Source organism: Culex quinquefasciatus, chromosome 3 (genome assembly GCF_015732765.1).
Source record: "Culex quinquefasciatus strain JHB chromosome 3, VPISU_Cqui_1.0_pri_paternal, whole genome shotgun sequence".
NCBI lineage: Eukaryota > Metazoa > Arthropoda > Insecta > Diptera > Culicidae > Culex > Culex quinquefasciatus.
In genome coordinates this window covers 18358635-18376842 of record NC_051863.1, presented here as the reverse complement: position 1 = coordinate 18376842, position 18208 = coordinate 18358635, and the positions used below count along the sequence as shown (strand labels likewise).

The 18208-nt window shown below is 33.8% G+C and overlaps 3 protein-coding genes across 3 annotated transcripts; all 3 read right to left on the bottom strand.

The window, feature by feature from the left end:
• Positions 1–5838: 5838 nt before the first annotated feature.
• On the bottom strand, positions 5839–6225 carry LOC6048714 (RNA guanine-N7 methyltransferase activating subunit). Its single transcript, XM_001865555.2, has one exon. It carries the CDS (start codon positions 6223–6225, stop codon positions 5839–5841), a length of 387 nt encoding a protein of 128 aa, XP_001865590.1.
• Positions 6095–7450, bottom strand: LOC6048713 (protein cereblon). Its single transcript, XM_001865554.2, has 4 exons — positions 7055–7450; positions 6739–6941; positions 6355–6532; positions 6095–6283 (listed from the first exon to the last, which is right to left on the bottom strand). Exons 1-4 carry the CDS (start codon positions 7200–7202, stop codon positions 6237–6239), a joined length of 576 nt encoding a protein of 191 aa, XP_001865589.2. The 5' UTR covers positions 7203–7450; the 3' UTR covers positions 6095–6236.
• Positions 7451–10863: 3413 nt separating this feature from the next.
• Positions 10864–17986, bottom strand: LOC6048712 (protein takeout). Its single transcript, XM_001865553.2, has 4 exons — positions 17660–17986; positions 11446–11680; positions 11241–11377; positions 10864–11174 (listed from the first exon to the last, which is right to left on the bottom strand). Exons 1-4 carry the CDS (start codon positions 17724–17726, stop codon positions 10876–10878), a joined length of 738 nt encoding a protein of 245 aa, XP_001865588.1. The 5' UTR covers positions 17727–17986; the 3' UTR covers positions 10864–10875.
• Positions 17987–18208: the final 222 nt, after the last annotated feature.

The following is an 18208-nucleotide window of genomic DNA, read 5'->3' as shown; positions in this document are numbered from 1 at the left end:
AAAATTACAAAATTACAAAATTACAAAAATTACAAAATTACAAAATTACAAAATTACAAAATTACAAAATTACAAAATTACAAAATTACAAAATTACAAAATTACAAAAATTACAAAATTACAAAATTACAAAATTACAAAATTACAAAAATACAAAAATTACAAAATTACTAAAATTACAAAAATTACAAAAATTACAAAAATTACAAAAATTACAAAAATTACAAAAATTACAAAAATTACAAAATGACAAAAAGACAAAAAGACGAAAAAGACAAAAAGGCAAAAAGACAAAAAGACAAAAAGACAAAAAGACAAAAAGACAAAAAGACAAAAAGACAAAAAGACAAAACAGACAAAAAGGCAAAAAGACAAAAAGACAAAAAGACAAAAAGACAAAAATTACAAAATAGACAAAAAGTCAAAAAGACAAAAAGACAAAAAAGACAAAAAGACAAAAACACAAAAAGACAAAAAGACAAAAAGGCAAAAAGACAAAAAGACAAAAAGACAAAAAGACAAAAAGACAAAAAGACAAAAAGACAAAAAGACAAAAAGACAAAAAGACAAAAAGACAAAAAGACAAAAAGACAAAAAGACAAAAAGACAAAAAGACAAAAAGACAAAAAGACGAAAAAAACGAAACTATTGGCACTACGCCCCCGGGCATGGCCTTCCTCTAACGTGGGATTTCTGCTCCAGCGCCTCTGACGAGACAGGAGAAACCGGGACCGACGTTTTACTTCACCATCCGATAGAAGCTCAGTGGATAAGGCGGGAATCGAACCCGCGTCTCATAGCATCATCGGGATCGGCAGCCGAAGCCGCTACCCCTGCGCCACGAGACCCACAAAAAAGACAAAAAAGACAAAAAAGACAAAAAAGACAAAAAAGACAAAAAAGACAAATAGGCAAAATAGACAAAAAATACAAAAAATACAAAAAAATACAAAAAAATACAAAAAAAGACAAAAAAGACAAAAAAAGGAAAAAAAGACAAAAAAAGGAAAAAAAGACAAAAAAGACAAAAAGGACAAAAAAGACAAAAAAAAGACAAAAAAAGACAAAAAAAGACAAAAAAAGACAAAAAAAAACCAAAAAGGTAGTCAAATTTTCCATTCAGATACTGGTGAGATCACACGTTTAGCGTGCAAACTCGTGATGGTGGGAAATATTCCCATTTTTGTGTGTGCGAGTGTGTCTTGATCAAGCTTCCTTTGAAGTTTCGATAAGACACAACACAACACACGGTTAATTGCTGTTGATGCGCTGTTGCTGTTGTTGTTGTTTGTTGTTGCTGCTGCTGCTGTTGGTTCTCGTCATCGAGAGCTGATCATTGGACCTGGTAGATGTCCAACACCAGAATGGATTCCATCAATTTTGAATGAGAATTCGGAGCCAAATGCATCCGAAAATGCTACCCGTACTGGAGGGTTGAACCAATTGATCTGATATGAAAGCAGACTACCCTTCAAGATTCGTAAGACATTCATTCTTATATGACTCAATGTGCATTAGAATTCTAGCGATGCATTCTACACCAGCGAAAAGTTGCTATTTTTAGACATTTTTCCCGTTAGAACTGCTTTACCTTGCTAGCCATCACTAGAACGAAAACGACACTCATCGGACATATAAAGGATACAATTTCGAATCCGGTGGGTGGTCTGCCCCTGCATAAGATTCAATGGTTCTGCCCTCCAGTTCGGGTTTTACACTGATCGTGAGTAGGAATCGCTCCAACCAAGAATGGGAATGGATGGGCACGTCTTCTACTAAAGACGCTTGCTCCCCGCCGGAGATCCTCGATTTCGTTTAGCGATCGTCATTCATATCTGGTACAGCACTTCGCTAGCTCGTTTCCAGCTGCTTGAAAAGTGTCGTCGCTGGATCTTCATACCTCCGGCAGATGATGCTTGGGAAAGTGCTCTCTGAGTAAGCCAAATCTCGGTGGAAAACAAGTGCGGTTCAACAATAAAATCGTCCAAGTGCCTGGAGCTGCAATTCGGGTAACATCTTCACACGATGTGTCACTCAATAAACGCTTCAGCACTTTCAATCAATGGAGGATTTCAGTAAATGAAAATCTAACATGAAGTATCTTTGCAGGAAATTCGACCACCTTTTTTGCTCGCGAAACCGTTTACAATCTGAAAAGAAAAAAATCATTAGTGTACGCATAAAAAGGTAGTCGAAACATTCATACAGAATACTGTACTGTTGCTGCTTTTTCAAGCAACACACACTGGTTATGATTTTTACCAACTGTCGCTTCATCAATGCAAGTAGCACCGAAGAATCGACGGCCGATAAATTTACTAAGTTGAGCGCTTCCTCTCTCTCGATGCTGGTTTGGGTTTACTTCTTGTACGGGACACCTCCGAGAACGTGACAATTTTGAATTGCAGTCCTTGTTTGCTAGTAATGGATTTTGTTTGCAATCATACCAACTATGGGGAGAGTGTGTATCAAATGACACACCTCTGATTTTTTGAGGACCGTACTGGTGGCCTACTCCAATTAATTCTGTACGAATCAGACTACCGGAGAAGGGTGAGTTCTGGAAATGAAGATATACTGCAGCAAAGGAAACATTAGTTCTAGCGATGAGTTGAAAACATACTGCAAAAGGGGAGTTTGACACAACTTTGACGTAAAGGGTAACGCTTGATAGGTGCATTAAATTTGAGAAAATCGCTACCAATTTAGTTTTGAGTAGATACAAAATTCAATTGTTGTTAATACATTTGCGTCATTTTTTCTAACTTAAAACAACTGTGGAATAACTGAAAAATTGTTAACAGCCAAAATTTAAAATAATCCTTAATCTTAAAATTCGTCTAGTTGTTTTTTTTTCAAATTCTCCAGATCTAAAATAAATAAAAAACTAAGCGTTTTAACAATATCAATGAAATTTGTAATCCTCAAATTCTAAAAATCCACTCTAAAATTCTACAATTCTATAAATCTAAAATTCTAAAAATCTAAAATTCTAAAATTCAAAAATTCAAAAATTCAAAAATTCTAAAATTCTAAAATTATAAAATTCTAAAATTCTAAAATTCTAAAATTCTAAAATTCTAAAATTCTAAAATTCTAAAATTCTAAAATTCTGAAATTCTAAAATTCTAAAATTCTAAAATTCTAAAATTCTAAAATTCCAAAATTCTAAAATTCTAAAATTCTAAAATTCTAAAATTCTAAAATTTCAAAATTCTAAAATTCTAAAATTCTAAAATTCTAAAATTCTAAAATTCTAAAATTCTAAAATTCTAAAATTCTAAAATTCTAAAATTCTAAAATTCTAAAATCCTAAAATTCTAAAATTCTAAAATTCTAAAATTCTAAAATTCTAAAATTCTAAAATTCTAAAATTCTAAAATTCTAAAATTCTAAAATTCTAAAATTCTAAAATTCTAAAATTCTAAAATTCTAAAATTCTAAAATTCTAAAATTTAAAATTCTAAAATTCTAAAATTCTAAAATTCTAAAATTCTAAAATTCTAAAATTCTAAAATTCTAAAATTCTAAAATTCTAAAATTCTAAAATTCTAAAATTTTAAAATTCTAAAATTCTAAAATTCTAAAATTCTTAAATTCTAAAGTTCTAAAATTCTAATATTCTAAAATTCTAAAATTCTAAAATTCTAAAATTCTAAAATTCTAAAATTCTAAAATTCTAAAATTCTAAAATTCTAAAATTCTAAAATTCTAAAATTCTAAAATTCTAAAATTCTAAAATTCTAAAATTCTAAAATTCTAAAATTCTAAAATTCTAAAATTCTAAATTTCTAAAATTCTAAAATTCTAAAATTCCAAAATTCCAAAATTCCAAAATTTCAAGAATTCCAAAATTCCAAATTCAAAAATTCAAAACTTCCAAAATTTCAAAATTCCACAAATTCCAAAATTCCAAAATTCCAAAACTTCCAAAATTCCAAAACTTCCAAAATTCCAAAATTCCAAAATTCCGAAAATTTCAAAATTCCAAAATTCCAAAATTACAAAATTACAAAAATTTTAAAATTTCAAAATTCAAAATTCAAAAATCCAAAAATTTCAAAATTTCAAAAAAAAATCTAAAATTCTAAAATTCTAAAAATTTTAAATTCTAAAATGCTAAGATTCTAAGATTCTAAATTCTTAAATTCTTAAATTCTTAAATTCTAAAATTCTAAAATTCTAAAATTCTAAAATTCTAAAATTCTCAAATTCTAAAATTCTAAAATACTAAAATTATAATTCTAAAATTCTAAAAATAAAAATTCTGATAAAAATCTACAATGCGATAGGTAGAAATTCTAAAATTAAAATTTAAAATAAAAAATACAGTTAAATATGAAAAATTACAGTTTAAAAAATATTGGCTTCAAAAAGTCGATGCATCAAAATATACTATAATTAAATTCATAAACGCAAGATTAAAATCCTAAAATTCTAAAATTCTAAAATTCTAAAATTCTAAAATTCTAAAATTCTAAAATTCTAAAATTCTAAAATTCTAAAATTCTAAAATTCTAAAATTCTAAAATTCTAAAATTCTAAAATTCTAAAATTCTAAAATTTAAAATTCTAAAATTCTAAAATTCTAAAATTCTAAAATTCTAAAATTCTAAAATTCTAAAATTCTAAAATTCTAAAATTCTAAAATTCTAAAATTCTAAAATTCTAAAATTCTAAAATTCTAAAATTCTAAAATTCTAAAATTCTAAAATTTTAAAATTCTAAAATTCTAAAATTCTAAAATTCTTAAATTCTAAAGTTCTAAAATTCTAATATTCTAAAATTCTAAAATTCTAAAATTCTAAAATTCTAAAATTCTAAAATTCTAAAATTCTAAAATTCTAAAATTCTAAAATTCTAAAATTCTAAAATTCTAAAATTCTAAAATTCTAAATTTCTAAAATTCTAAAATTCTAAAATTCCAAAAATTCCAAAAATTCCAAAAATTTCAAGAATTCCTAAAATTCCAAAAATTCCAAAAATTCCAAAACTTCCAAAAATTTCAAAAATTCCAAAAATTCCAAAAATTCCAAAACTTCCAAAAATTCCAAAACTTCCAAAAATTCCAAAAATTCAAAAAATTCCGAAAATTTCAAAAATTCCAAAAATTCCAAAAATTACAAAAATTACAAAAATTTTAAAAATTTCAAAAATTCAAAAAATTCCAAAAAATCCAAAAATTTCAAAATTTCAAAAAAAAATCTAAAATTCTAAAATTCTAAAAATTTTAAATTCTAAAATGCTAAGATTCTAAGATTCTAAATTCTTAAATTCTTAAATTCTTAAATTCTAAAATTCTAAAATTCTAAAATTCTCAAATTCTAAAATTCTAAAATACTAAAATTATAATTCTAAAATTCTAAAAATAAAAATTCTGATAAAAATCTACAATGCGATAGGTAGAAATTCTAAAATTAAAATTTAAAATAAAAAATACAGTTAAATATGAAAAATTACAGTTTAAAAAATATTGGCTTCAAAAAGTCGATGCATCAAAATATACTTTAATTAAATTCATAAACGCAAGATTACTAAATTGTGAAGTCCAAACAATATAAATATTTCAAAACTCGAAATCTTCAAAAAAATACTATTGAATTCTTTTGAAAAAAGGGAATGGAATTTCTTTTTACTTGTTTATCCAAATGGACATTTTATATACAGTCTTTATTTACAATTTATTCAGAAATCGTTTAAAGAGCGCATTTTTAATCTATATTGTCCGCGTTTAAAATGAAACAACGAAGAGTTGAAGATTGGTAGCAAAAAGTAAAAATCAGAACAAACACATCAAACCGTGCACTCGTGCTAAATCCATCCTCCGCCCAAGCTTTTCTAGTATCTTCTCTCCGAGTTGTACCGATTGTTGTTGTCTCGATTGTTGTAGTCCCGGTTGCTGTTGTTGTTGTACCGGTTCCCGTGATGTCCCGATTGATTGTACGGCCGATCCCGGTAATCCCGGTTGCGATTGTGGTGGTGGTGCTGGAACCGACCCCGTCCACGACCTCCGCCGTCGTGGCGCCGATCTCCACCGCCACCACCGTGATAGTTACGGTTTTGCCACGGCTCCAGCACGGGCGGTGGAGGCGGCGGCTGGGCGCAGTACGCCTGGAACTCGGCGTCGTCCTCGGTGAAGCGGTCCTTGAACTCCTCCTCACACTCGTTCAGGAACAGCTGGTGCTCCTCGGACAGGATGTTGATTTTGCGATTCGGGTCGACCATTTTAGATTAGTTTAGTTGTCGCGCAGGGCCTTTTCTCGCATAAGCAGCGAGTTGACGTCTGAAAGCAAAAAGATTTGATAGCAAGAGTTAGTAATGAAGTTGTTTGCTGAAGTCCGGAGCAATTATTACATCCTTCTGAGATGATGTTGCTGGAGATGAGCGCGTAGAAGCCTTTTTCCGTGGGAAAGTACCGATCCGAGGTGGCCGTCTCGAGCGGCTCAAACATCCAACCCAAGTGGGTTCGACACTTGGGACAAACGCACAGCTTCCAAGCGTACCCAGGGAACCACGAGTGCAGCAGACTCCACTGGAGAAGAGAAAGCAAGTTAGAATCATGTTTGACCTACTTACGAATTCTTAAAATAGATTCTTATATCTGGCACAAACATTTGTAACGTTTACTTCTATGACAAGAGCCTTCTACATGATATCCTTGATGTTTACCAGTAATCACATTTTACCACTATCATCCTCTCATCAACCTTAAAATTAAAAATTCAAGAAACAACTCACCGACTCAACCTTGGCGCAGTACGCCTTTTCGACCACGATGATCTTGAACCGGATCCCTAGCGTATTCTGCACCTCCTGCACGATAGCTTCCCGACCCGTCGAGAGTGTTTGGTTGCTGGAGCCCAGAGCCAACGGGCTGTACTTTTCCAGCACAAAGTTGGACAAACTGACGTCGTGACCACAGGAACGGCAAATGAAGAAATCTGCGGGTAGCGAAAAAAATAATAACTCGTATACCTTCTAATTGGATTTGCTGCCAACAATTCCTTTGGTAGAACAAATGGCAAGGCCGGCAGCTGTGCCATTGAACACCTACCTTCGACGAGGGTCTCCTGCGAGGGCTCTGCAGACGACGACGACGACGACGACGCTGGCGATTCCAGCAGGGACGACGTGCTGAACAGTTGCGACACGAAAAAGATCACCAACAAATTTTGCATCAGCCAATTTTCATTACACTTCATAGCTTTCCCAAACAGGTCGTAGAATGACGACGATGGAGCTCGAGGATTTTTCACCGGAGCGGAGCCGCTGTCGAGGGTGACGTTTTGAGTTGGTGGATTCTGCAGTGCGCAGTGCGGTGAAGTTATGTGTTGTTATTGTACTCTACGCTTTGAAGGAAATGAGTATAAGGTGATAGAAGTGGGTTGATTGTACCCAAAACAGCGTGTGATGTAGAACTTTTTTTAAAGTAGTCACCCGAATGCTTCTCCACGACTCAACCTTAATGCAATAAATTTTTCGAAGAAATTCTACAGTTTATCCAATTTTAATATTGTTGTAGTGCGTCTTGACCTGGGTTTGTGTTGTAAAGACAAGAAGTTTCGGCCAACCGCCGGCCGACCGTCTTGTGTTGAACTAGCTAAACATTGTTGTCACTTCCGCGCAAAACTTTTCCTTCTAACGGTCTGCAATGTAAACAGACACTCCCTGTCAAACATTACACGCTTATGGGAGGTCTACACTTTGGTGGGTTTCTATTACGTTAGGGTGAGCAGCTTCACAAAAAAGTTTTAAATTTAATGAAATAAAAAAATCACGTCGCCATTTTGATTTTCAATTTTTGATCATTGAAGCATTTAGGCGCCTGTGGTGGACATAAAAAAACCCTGGTGCGAATTTTGTTGAATAAAAAGAGCACTTATATGAGTGAAAATTACTTTTTTAGATCGCCATTTTTGTAATGGGTTTCGGACAGGAAAAATACATAACTGATATTTTTTGGTGTGAGAATAAGACTGATTTTTTATTGTTACACGCAGAAAAATATTTTGTAGAATCACCCTGTACGAGGTTTGATTCTACAAAATGTTTGTTGAATATAATCAACGCCGATTTTGCGTTGAAACAAACCTTGATTTTCTCAATTCCACAAAAATCTTTTGTTGTTCTGAAAAAGTTGCTTTGGCGTCTAGCGTTGATTCAACAAAAATCTTGATTTTCAAATCAACAAAACGTTTTGTTGATTCAAATATGCCTTATTTTTCTGCGTGTACCTGTGTTGCCTAATGGGCCAGAGATAATTCAAAAGTGCAGATTTAGGTAATAATGTAACCTTTTTTTTTTGCAAAATTGCTAAATATTCTCCGATTTCGTTGAAATATTACTTAGGGCCAATGATTTGCATACAAGATCAAAACCTTTAAAACTTCAAGCCTGTAGTGATTTGGATAAAATTTCGACCATTAGTCTAATTTTACTCATAGAATAGATCATCCAATGTTAAGGTAGAGATGTGTGAAAAGTAGATGGCGCTATTGCTACTTCATCATAGGCTTAGTGATTTTTCATGTTAACAAATTATATTTTTCTCGGGGACCATCATTCCAAAACACAAAATTTTGAGGAACGTGAAAAATGTTTAATTAACCTTGATAATCTAATGTTTAGATTACAGAAAGAACTTTCTATTCTTCATTTTATGTTATTCTTGAATCAACTAAAGATATTTTGTATACATTTTTTAACGTGACAGTAATAGACAATGTTTTCTTAAATGTTTGTTTGTTAAGCCACGAAAGATTGTTCTTAACATGAAAATATCAACCAAATAGAACTAAAGCAAAATATGTATGATCTTGTTTGATTTTCATCTTCATTCGTAATTCTACCTTCAAAATTAATTTGAAGTCAAGTTTTTATTGTAGGGAATGACAATAAAATTTAATGTAGTAATTTTTTGAAGAAAATGTAATAAAAGAAGAGGTTCTTCACGTAGCGATATCAGATTTCTAATATTTTTCTTTATTTCAACTAAATTTAATAGCTCATTTCTATATCCTGATTTCTTCTTCCAACTATGCTCTGGTTATAATGGCTCAAAAAAAGTCGACTGTATCTACTAAAGGTTACTTTTACAAGTATGTTTGCTATTGTTCGACCTTTTAAAATAAATTAATACATTGGAAATATTTTATATTTATTTTTATTTATTTGACTGATTATTTACTAGTAAAAGTTATAACAATTTTGTTTTAATATTTTCCTTTCAATTTTCGTATGGTTAGTAAGGCTCCCCTTCAAAATTGGTCCGAAAAATCAGGGGGCAAAAAACAATATTTTCTAAAGGCTTCAAAATTTTAAAGAAAATAGAAGTGTAGGTAGAGTAGTCATCAATGAGACACGGGGAACAATGATAAAATGGCTCTCACAAGTCGTAGTTTCAACCAATCAGGCTCATATTTGGGGGAAAGGTGTGTCTACTGGATACACGTCTGCCATTATAGTGGCTTTGGTTATGGACGCTTCCTTGAAAAGTTATTCATAAATGTTTGATTCTGGGATGTAAAAGTAAATTATGGACAAAAATTACTTTTTCGCTTGTAGGCTGCCATTAACACCAAAACTAATATTTCTTCAAATTTCTTTCGACGTTCCATAGGGATTGAGTTGGGCTACAATGTCCTTTCATTAGGTTTGGCCAAAATTTAGAATATACCCAGTATCCAGGACTGTCTCATTGTTCCCCACTCATTTCAGCTCATGGGTAACAATGAGACACTTTGATTTTTCTTCATTAAACTTTTCAAAATCTATGGAAATCTTTCAAAACATGAATTAAAAGTGATTTTTGGCATATTTATTGAGTTTTAACTTCATTTAACCAAAAATACAAAGTTATTTGGTATAAATATACGGATTTTACAAAATTTAAATACTTTTTAGCATAACTTTTGTTAATTAAAGTTTCATGTTGGCAAAATTGCTCTAAAATGTTCAAGGCAAGTTACCTGCAATGGAACAATACAAAAACATGATGTTTTACTAGAAAAATCTTGATTTTCGTAGTGTGTCTCATTGTTCCCCAGCTGTCTCATTGTTCCTGCCAAGTGCGTCTACAATGAGACAGTTGAATAACTCTGGCTGTAGATGTCGGATCGATCTCATATTTTGAACAATGTTAGAACACATTAAAAGAAAGAAAATGCAACAAAAAGCTCATTAATACATGCTGATGAAAAAATGAGAAAAATCTTTGAAAGTTGAAAACCAAAAGTGTCTCATTGATGACTACCCTACCCTAATCAACAATTTAAAACGCATTTTTCTGCATTGATAATCATATTTAGCATTTTTTGGCTGGATTAAAAATATTTTGAATTTTTATGAAATTCCAATGTACAGCACCGCAAAAACTTTTTTTCTTGCAAAAAAATAAATTTTCGTCAATACTTTGAAATTTTGGAAACTAATGCTTGCAAGATGTATAATGCATTTTTAAACTCTTTTTTCATACAAATGTTAAAATCATGGCTCGTAAATTCAATTTTGCATCGTTTTCAAATAAAGTTTTAATAATTTTAAATTGGATGATAGAAGGTTGACTTTTTCATATTTCATGTTTTAAAAAATCTCAGAAGTTTCCTATATAAAATAGTAAAATAATGCAAAATAGTTTCTTTAAAGTTTCACAAAAAAATAAAAAAAAGTCCATTAAATGTTATCTGGATTATCAATCATTCATTTTAAAGCCGTGCAGCTCATTGTCAGGAGATTTTCGGAAAGTTAATCAAACTCACTGTTACGTTGTAAAACGTTGTATTTATAACACAATTACTGCTAGTCAATCACGTAAAAACCATGTAGGATGAAATGGTGAGCGGCAAAACACTTTAAATAGCATTAGGGTGATGCTCCTTACTGATACAACTCCGCGTACGGAACCTTGTCAAACACGTTCGTCACTACCCTCTGGAAGATCTGGGCAAAGGCCGTCACAATCGACGGTTTCAGCTCCTTCAGGATGTCCTGCCAGTTGTCGTTCAGGAACTGGTTCATGTTATCGCCCAGGGCTTTGTCTCCGTTGAAGAGGTTCGAAAAATGCATATGGAACCGGGTGGTGTCGAACGTGGCCTTCAGCTTGTCCAGCTGGTAAAACTGTTTGCCCGCCTTTTCCACCAGCTTTCCGGTCCACTTGAGCTGAATGTGGCAGTTTTCTGCGGGGTTTGAAGCAGTCGTTAGTTTTTAAGCATATTTAGAAAAGCATGGGAGTGTCAAGTTACCCATCGTCATGTTGCTCTTGCCCTCGCCCTGGATGGGCAGAATCAGAACCTTGCCGTTGATTTTGTAACCTCCGACCAGCGATGCCACCGGGACGAGTACGGCCATTTCCATTTTGGTAGGATTCGCCGTGAAGCCACTGCAAGAAACGGAAATTAAAACTTTAAACTTTGCTCAAGATGGACCACACGCGTCTAGAGAAATTACTTGGCCTTTTTGACGGTGCTCTGGGACAGTCCGGTCAGGTCGACGTTCTTGAAGTTGAGCACGATGTTGATCGGCCCATCGCCACCCTGGACAATGTCCATTTTCTCGATCTTCAGCGGGTCCAGGCCCACCAGGTTCATCTCCGGGATTCCCTGGCTGTGTTTGGCGAAGGTGGCGCCAATTTGTTCCAGCAAGCATTTGTCGTCACCCTGTTTGCAGAGCGTGTAACCGGCAGCTGTTTGGGGGAATAATTTGATGGGGTGTTTAATGTATCGATTTAAGAAATTAGCACATCATTGGCGAAAAAAGCAGCAGCAGATCGGCCAGCAATAGTGTATCGGCGCTGTTCCATACTTAACAGAAAAAAATAACAGTTTAAATATGAATCATCACATTGCAATTTCAGCTGAAGGTCGTCTAAAAATTCAAAAAAATCTAATGAATTTAAGAAGTATTGAAAGGAAGAAACCATATAAAACGCGTCAGTGAAATCAGAACAAAAAACTTTCCTAACTCACCACCACAACTCGATCAAAGATTAGTAACAGAACAAAAAACAGGAAGAGCTAATGCACTTAGAATGGGGTGCAAAAAAAAGCTGTTGGAATTTTACAACGCCATTACATTGTGCGATTGTTCTCCATGGGATTGGGTTTGCCTCGGATGATTCAGAATAACAAGTGTCGTGGATAATTACAACCTTCACTGTGCTTTATTGCAGTCTGCCGTCCTGGTTAACCAACCGTAAATCTCTGTTTAATCGTCGAGGTTCCTGAACTGGTTTTTGTGCATAAAAGTTAATTTGTTTTTCTGTTAAAAATATGTAACAAGTATTCCTGTTTTGGTTTCACCTTTTAACTAAACTCTTCTTTTTCAAGTTTCAATGAATTTTAAGGAATGATAAAAAAAACTTTGGCGGTAGTGTTTAACCAACACAAATTGAGAGTTCAGAGGGGCATCTACACCGTGTAGATTATTGATGCATGATAAAGATTAAGCTGAGCGGTTGTAAGTGCAGCACTATCATCGGAAGCAAATTTATCTTCATTTCATTAGGTAATTAAGTGACGAGGACTATTCAGAGGTGTCTGATCTTGGTGCTTGTTCTCATGATTGCTCATTAGTATATTAGCTGTGGCAAAAAAACTATAACTTCAAGAAGAGAATAAAGTTCTCAGCTGGTGTAAATTTGATTAAGATTAAATTACACATTTTTGTGACACAAAGTCTATTCACATTCTCAGTAATTGGATCGAACATCCGGAATATATATTTTTTTAAAATCAAATATTTGATCGAAAATAAATTTGTTATTTAACGCTTTCAGACTTGGGGGGTTCTTAAAATCATTTTGTTAACAAGTAGTCTATTATTTGCAGCGATGGAATAATCATCATCAAAAGAAAATCTTTGAATGTTCACCAAGAGAAAAAATCCGAAGAGAGCATGGCTCTCCTCCCTCGCGCACGAAAGATCGGTAAAAAGAAACCAAATAAATCATCATCTTGATTATTCGGCGGAACATCTTTCTTACCACTACACTTGCAAGTGTAACGTCACACGTCAAAAAATGATTTTTCACATTTTGTACATGGGCAATGTGTGTAAATAACGTGAAATAAATATTATTAAGTGTTGCTGGCAAGGAAATTCACAAAAAATCATCAGCAGATTGATTTTTTTTTTGAGAATTTCGGGAGCCATTTTCTTTTGCGTGATTTGCCTCCTCTCTCTTTCCCGGGTGAAGAAAGTTCGCAAGCGAAATTGATTTTTTTGCGATTATTCCATCCCTGATTATTTTCGTTAGACCCTCACAATAATTTTCCCAAAGCATATTTAAAAATATTGTTCAAACAATACAATTTTGGAAGAGAACAAATATACCTTGAATGAAGAAGTTCGCTTGTCTGTGAGAGGAAGAAGTTCGGTGTTCGGTCGGTCCTCGATAATTTTAACTTTTTGGCGTGTTTTTAGTGAATTTAAAAGTTTCCCTTGTGCTGTAACAATTCAAATTGACATACATAAGAGAAATCAAGTGAAATCTAGGGCAAATAGTTGTAATTTTTCAAGATTTTCATCATTTTTATGAATTTTTTTCTTCTTCATATTTGTTTTGTTATTGTGTTTATGGTAGCGCAATGCTTTGCTTGTCAAATTAAGGTTAAACGTCAGTTTTGTTGCCTCTCTTACTCGCTTTCGGAAATATGAGTGCTTGTTTTGATTGTGGTACAGTAGTGCCAGAATTTTGTTAACAGTTGTCTAGGAACTATGAAAAATGATTTATTTTGTGAGTTTTGTTCGAAAAATTAACAATCAAAAGAGTCGTTTCACGATATTCTAGAGCATAATCCATCAATTAGTTTCGGAATCGACGGATCGGGCCGCGGATTTATTTATTTATTTATTTATTTTATTTTTTTTCGTAAAATGTCGCGACGATTATTTTTGTCATTTCGCGTGAATTCGCCGTCGTCGTTGTGGTATGTTGGCATATTGTGAATCTGCGTTGCGTATGGAAAACGTCGTTACTGGACCTGGCCATCATCATCATATAAGGAAAACTAGAGGCAGCTGCTTCGCGAATTTGGTGAGAACAGTCCATATTGGACTTGTTGAAACCTGGCATATTTTTGCTAGCAATTTACTAAATACGCGCCGATCCCTGTTTTGCCTGATGGGATTGGAAGTTTAAAGATAGATCGAGGACCCGTCTGGTTCTTGCTTTATCTTTAGGCGGGGCCAGACAATGCCCAGTGACCTCGGAATTGGACCGCAAGGAGCTCTGTCATTCTGAAATGGATCACTGGAAGCAGCGCGAGGGCTAACACCACCTAATACCCGGGACTGAGATAAGCTGTATCAGCATAACCCAAGTCTGATACAAACTATACTTTCCCATAATTTCGCTGCCGGCCAGCGGGTATTGGATTGGACCACACACACACACACAGAACAAATATACCTTGAATGAATACAACTTTCACATAAATAGTTGGCTTTAAGGTAGAGATGATTTTTTTGGAAAATGTGCATATTGATTTTTTTTGTCAGAGATCGCAAAATGATCTATCAAAGTTGAATGGTCATTAGCGACCTCTTAACCTCAACCGATTTTTTTCCAAATCAATTATGTCATTATCAGTTATTTTAAAAATTATTGGTACGATTTTTTATGTTAAAGTAGGAAACTTTCTTGCTCTATTGAATAAAAACTAATTTGAAAATTTAAAATCAAACATAACATTACAAAAGAACAGAAACCAATAATTTTGATAAAATTAAATTGTTCGAATTAATTTTAAAAAAATAAACCACTTATTTGGGATTTTATGAATAATTGATTTAAAAATTTCAAATTTATTTTTATTTGACTGCGCAGAAAATTTTAAAAGGGTTTTATAAATGTTCTGAATTTTTTCAATGCTTCAAAAAATTTCTCACGATGTCGTTCAACAAACATTGTATATTAGACCTCTGGTTGCTGAGATACAGCAGACAGAAGTAAACAGGAAAATTTATGTTTTCGAAGTCCACACCCAAGCAGCCCCCCTTTTCTTAAGCCAATATCTCAGCAAATAAAGGTTCAGTTTGCAATGTTAAAAAATTTAACATTTTTTCAATCATACTAACATTTCAAAAGGGCCAAATGTTCAATATCACTCCCTCTTGAAATGTTTTTTCTTGATTCCAAAACCTTCAAAATATTTTTTCATAGAAATCATTTATTTTAGGAAATTTTCGAAACTTTTCAAAATTCGAAAAAAATATTTTTGGGACTGATCACGTGAAAAATTAAAAAACTGCAAATTTGTAGTTAAAATAAAATTTTAATTGGCCATATTTCGAAAACAGTAAACTACAGTGGATTCTCTCGTTGTCTGTATTGGAGAGACCGTCGAGAGCGGGAGTCATCATTTATTTTTATTTTTATTAGGTCCTTTTTGGTGCTGGGACCTGGTTAGGACCGAGTCGGCTTTTGTAATTACATTTTACTTAAAGCTAAGAGTAATTACGGAGGATCTTGTGTTAGTGGGAGGGGAGCCGATTACCGAGTTATCAATTTATAGAACAAAAAATCAAAGCAATATATTTGAAAAGACTGAGAAAATTATCGACAGCTGGACATTGATATCGAGAAGATCGACAGCTAGAGAGTACTTTTTGTTTTCTGATATTATTTACATTAAACCCCTATTAAAAATGTTTAGGGTAAGATTTCTATTTTTTCAAAATACAATTTGAAAAAATCATATTTCTGCAGCAACATTTTTGCCCGCAAAAAGTGGTTTTTAGTCCTCTAAAACATATCAAAAAAATTGTAATGATAAAAAATATGGATTTTATGAAATTATTTTTTATGAAGAAAAGTTATTTAAAAAACCGACATTTTTTTCTCCTACCTACTCTTCTGAAAGTCCTCATCAATACCTACAAGTCTGCCGAAGATATCATGTCAATCAGAAAATTCCTTCAAAAGTTACAGATTTTCGAATATTTACGTACCATTTTTGTATAGATAGCTGCCAAAGTTGTATGACTTGTATGGGCCAAAGTTGTATGACTTGTATGGGCGAACCAATGACACAAATTGACTTCTTGGGGCACAAAAAGACCCCCACAAAGTTTGAGAAAAATAAAAAAAAATCAAAAAATAAAAATGCTCAAAAACGGCCTCTTTTGTTGAAAATTGCTGAATTTTAAATTTTGTGATACAGTCGACTCTCTGGTTGTCAATATCCAAGGGACCGTAGAGAAAGAGAAGCATCAGTTTACAGAACGATGCAAAATGAAGACTTGATTGAAATTTGTTTTTTCTTGCTAACCAGCTATAGAGCTTTATGACGTTTCGCGTACACACACTAGCGCACCATTTGATTTTGCTGGCCGGACAAAATTTAACCTCACTTTTTTTCGTGTACGTACACGCAATACATGCGCACGTATAAAACTCTATGGAAGAGAATCATGGCAACGTCCAGCAAACAAAAACAAAGAAATGTCAAACACCCTTCAAAGCTTCGTTTATCAAAGAAAAATGACTATGCAAGCCATGAGAAAGTGAAATTATTCACAACCGGAATAGAAGTTTAAAGCAAATAGAATCCAAGGGACCATCGAGGAAGAGATCCTTCAAGCAAGAGAAAAAATCGAGGAATAAAGACAATCGAAGTATGCAGTATGCAGTTTCATTGGTACATGGACCAATATTGATATCGAGAAGATCGACAGCCAGAGAGTCGACTGTAATATGTTTGATATTTTATTTACAAATAAAATCATAACTCCAGAACCAATTTTTACACCATCGTAAACTCTTCCAAATGCCCTAAAACAAATAACTCAAAAATTAAAAAAGTCACATTGTCATATTATAAAAAATCTAATCATAACCTACAGAAAATCTGTGCCCGAGATACAGATCTTCAAATATTCACAAACTATGGATGCAAAATGACGTTCGATACCCATCTGCTCCAACCTTCCATCGAATGGGGAGGTAAAACTGCTCCGGTGGAATCGCTAGCGGTGGTTGGACTAGCAATCCAAAGGTCATCAGTTCGAACCCGGGGGGGGGGAAGGTTCCATGGAGTAGAAAGAGATTTGTGGCTCTCCCCATTCAAGCCTTCGGACTCTTAGGTTCGAGGAGAAACTTGCAAAAGAGACCACAAAAGACCTGGGGTCATTAAAGTGGATGGGTTTGATTTGATTTTGATTTTTTGATGCAAAATGACACACGAAATCCAAAAATCCAAAGAAAAGTTTGTGAAAATGTTGATATTAATTAGTTCGACTCAATAACGACCCAACGATTTTAATAAAATCAATCAAGGAACCATTAATATCTCTAACTCTAATTAATTTGTATGGCAAAAACTTTTTTGTCATGTTTTCCATTACCAGACGAAACCGAGAAGTAAATAATCCATTTCTCAGAACCATTCGCACACTTCCATTGACGCGTTGCTAACGATATCCACAAATTTGCATACACTTCACAGATGATTTAGCTCCTCTTCTTAATCCCCGATTTTCGTCAGCTGAAATGCAAATGATGTCTGAACATTCCTAATCACACATTCAAATCTGGTAGGTTCGTTTCTTGAACTCAAGTGGCCAACCAAATTCTTCATTATCGTGTTACACGCACGCCGACACTAGTTTGCTGGTTGGTCTGGGATCCCATTCGAGAAGCATCCCCTTTCAAAATACGTACGGAATTTAGCGGCAAAACAGGTACTGGCCAGCAGCACCACCAACCCGGCATTGAACTTGACCTTCATTGCTGTGCTGACTTTATGTTTAAACAACACTTTTTGTTTAACAAAGTCGGCGGGGAGCGCGCGCAAAAAAAAAACACACACACACACAAAAACCCGTTACAAAACACTTGACACTGCGAGTGGAGGAGCGTCGCGACGCTGATCTTCAAAAAGGACAGGACACTTGGCTTGGCAGATTTAGAACGACGCAAGCACGCGGTACACGTACAACGCCTTAGAACGTTGTCTCGGGAATGAAGCTGGCAAGGGAACAACTCGCCGGTTTTATATAGATATTGACTGCGCAGGGGATTTATGAAGCTGGTTATGGAGCTAAGCCAGTTGTTTGTTCTGAGCGCGCGAAAATTGCTGCCCCGACGCCTCACTGAGTGGGAACTTGAGCTGAGCTAAGCATGAGATTAGGCTGATTTTGCGTTTTGCTTTGTTGTTCTTTATTTGATGAATTTGATACATTTTTATATTACTATAAAGAAGAGGAGAAA

What these genes read in the sequence shown, in the direction of transcription:
- LOC6048712 (XM_001865553.2), bottom strand. Translation starts at nt 17,726, where the DNA reads ATGAAGGTCAAGTTCAATGCCGGGTTGGTGGTGCTGCTGGCCAGTACC. An exon ending in CTGTTTTGCCGCTAAATTCC is followed by an intron (nt 11,681 to 17,659) that starts GTACGTATTTTG and finishes TCCCCCAAACAG; the next exon opens with CTGCCGGTTACACGCTCTGC. An exon ending in CAAGAGCAACATGACGATGG is followed by an intron (nt 11,175 to 11,240) that starts GTAACTTGACAC and finishes CAAACCCCGCAG; the next exon opens with AAAACTGCCACATTCAGCTC.
- LOC6048713 (XM_001865554.2), bottom strand. Translation starts at nt 7,202, where the DNA reads ATGAAGTGTAATGAAAATTGGCTGATGCAAAATTTGTTGGTGATCTTT. An exon ending in ACTGCGCCAAGGTTGAGTCG is followed by an intron (nt 6,533 to 6,738) that starts GTGAGTTGTTTC and finishes TCTCTTCTCCAG; the next exon opens with TGGAGTCTGCTGCACTCGTG. An exon ending in CAACATCATCTCAGAAGGAT is followed by an intron (nt 6,284 to 6,354) that starts GTAATAATTGCT and finishes TTTTGCTTTCAG; the next exon opens with ACGTCAACTCGCTGCTTATG.
- LOC6048714 (XM_001865555.2), bottom strand. Translation starts at nt 6,225, where the DNA reads ATGGTCGACCCGAATCGCAAAATCAACATCCTGTCCGAGGAGCACCAG.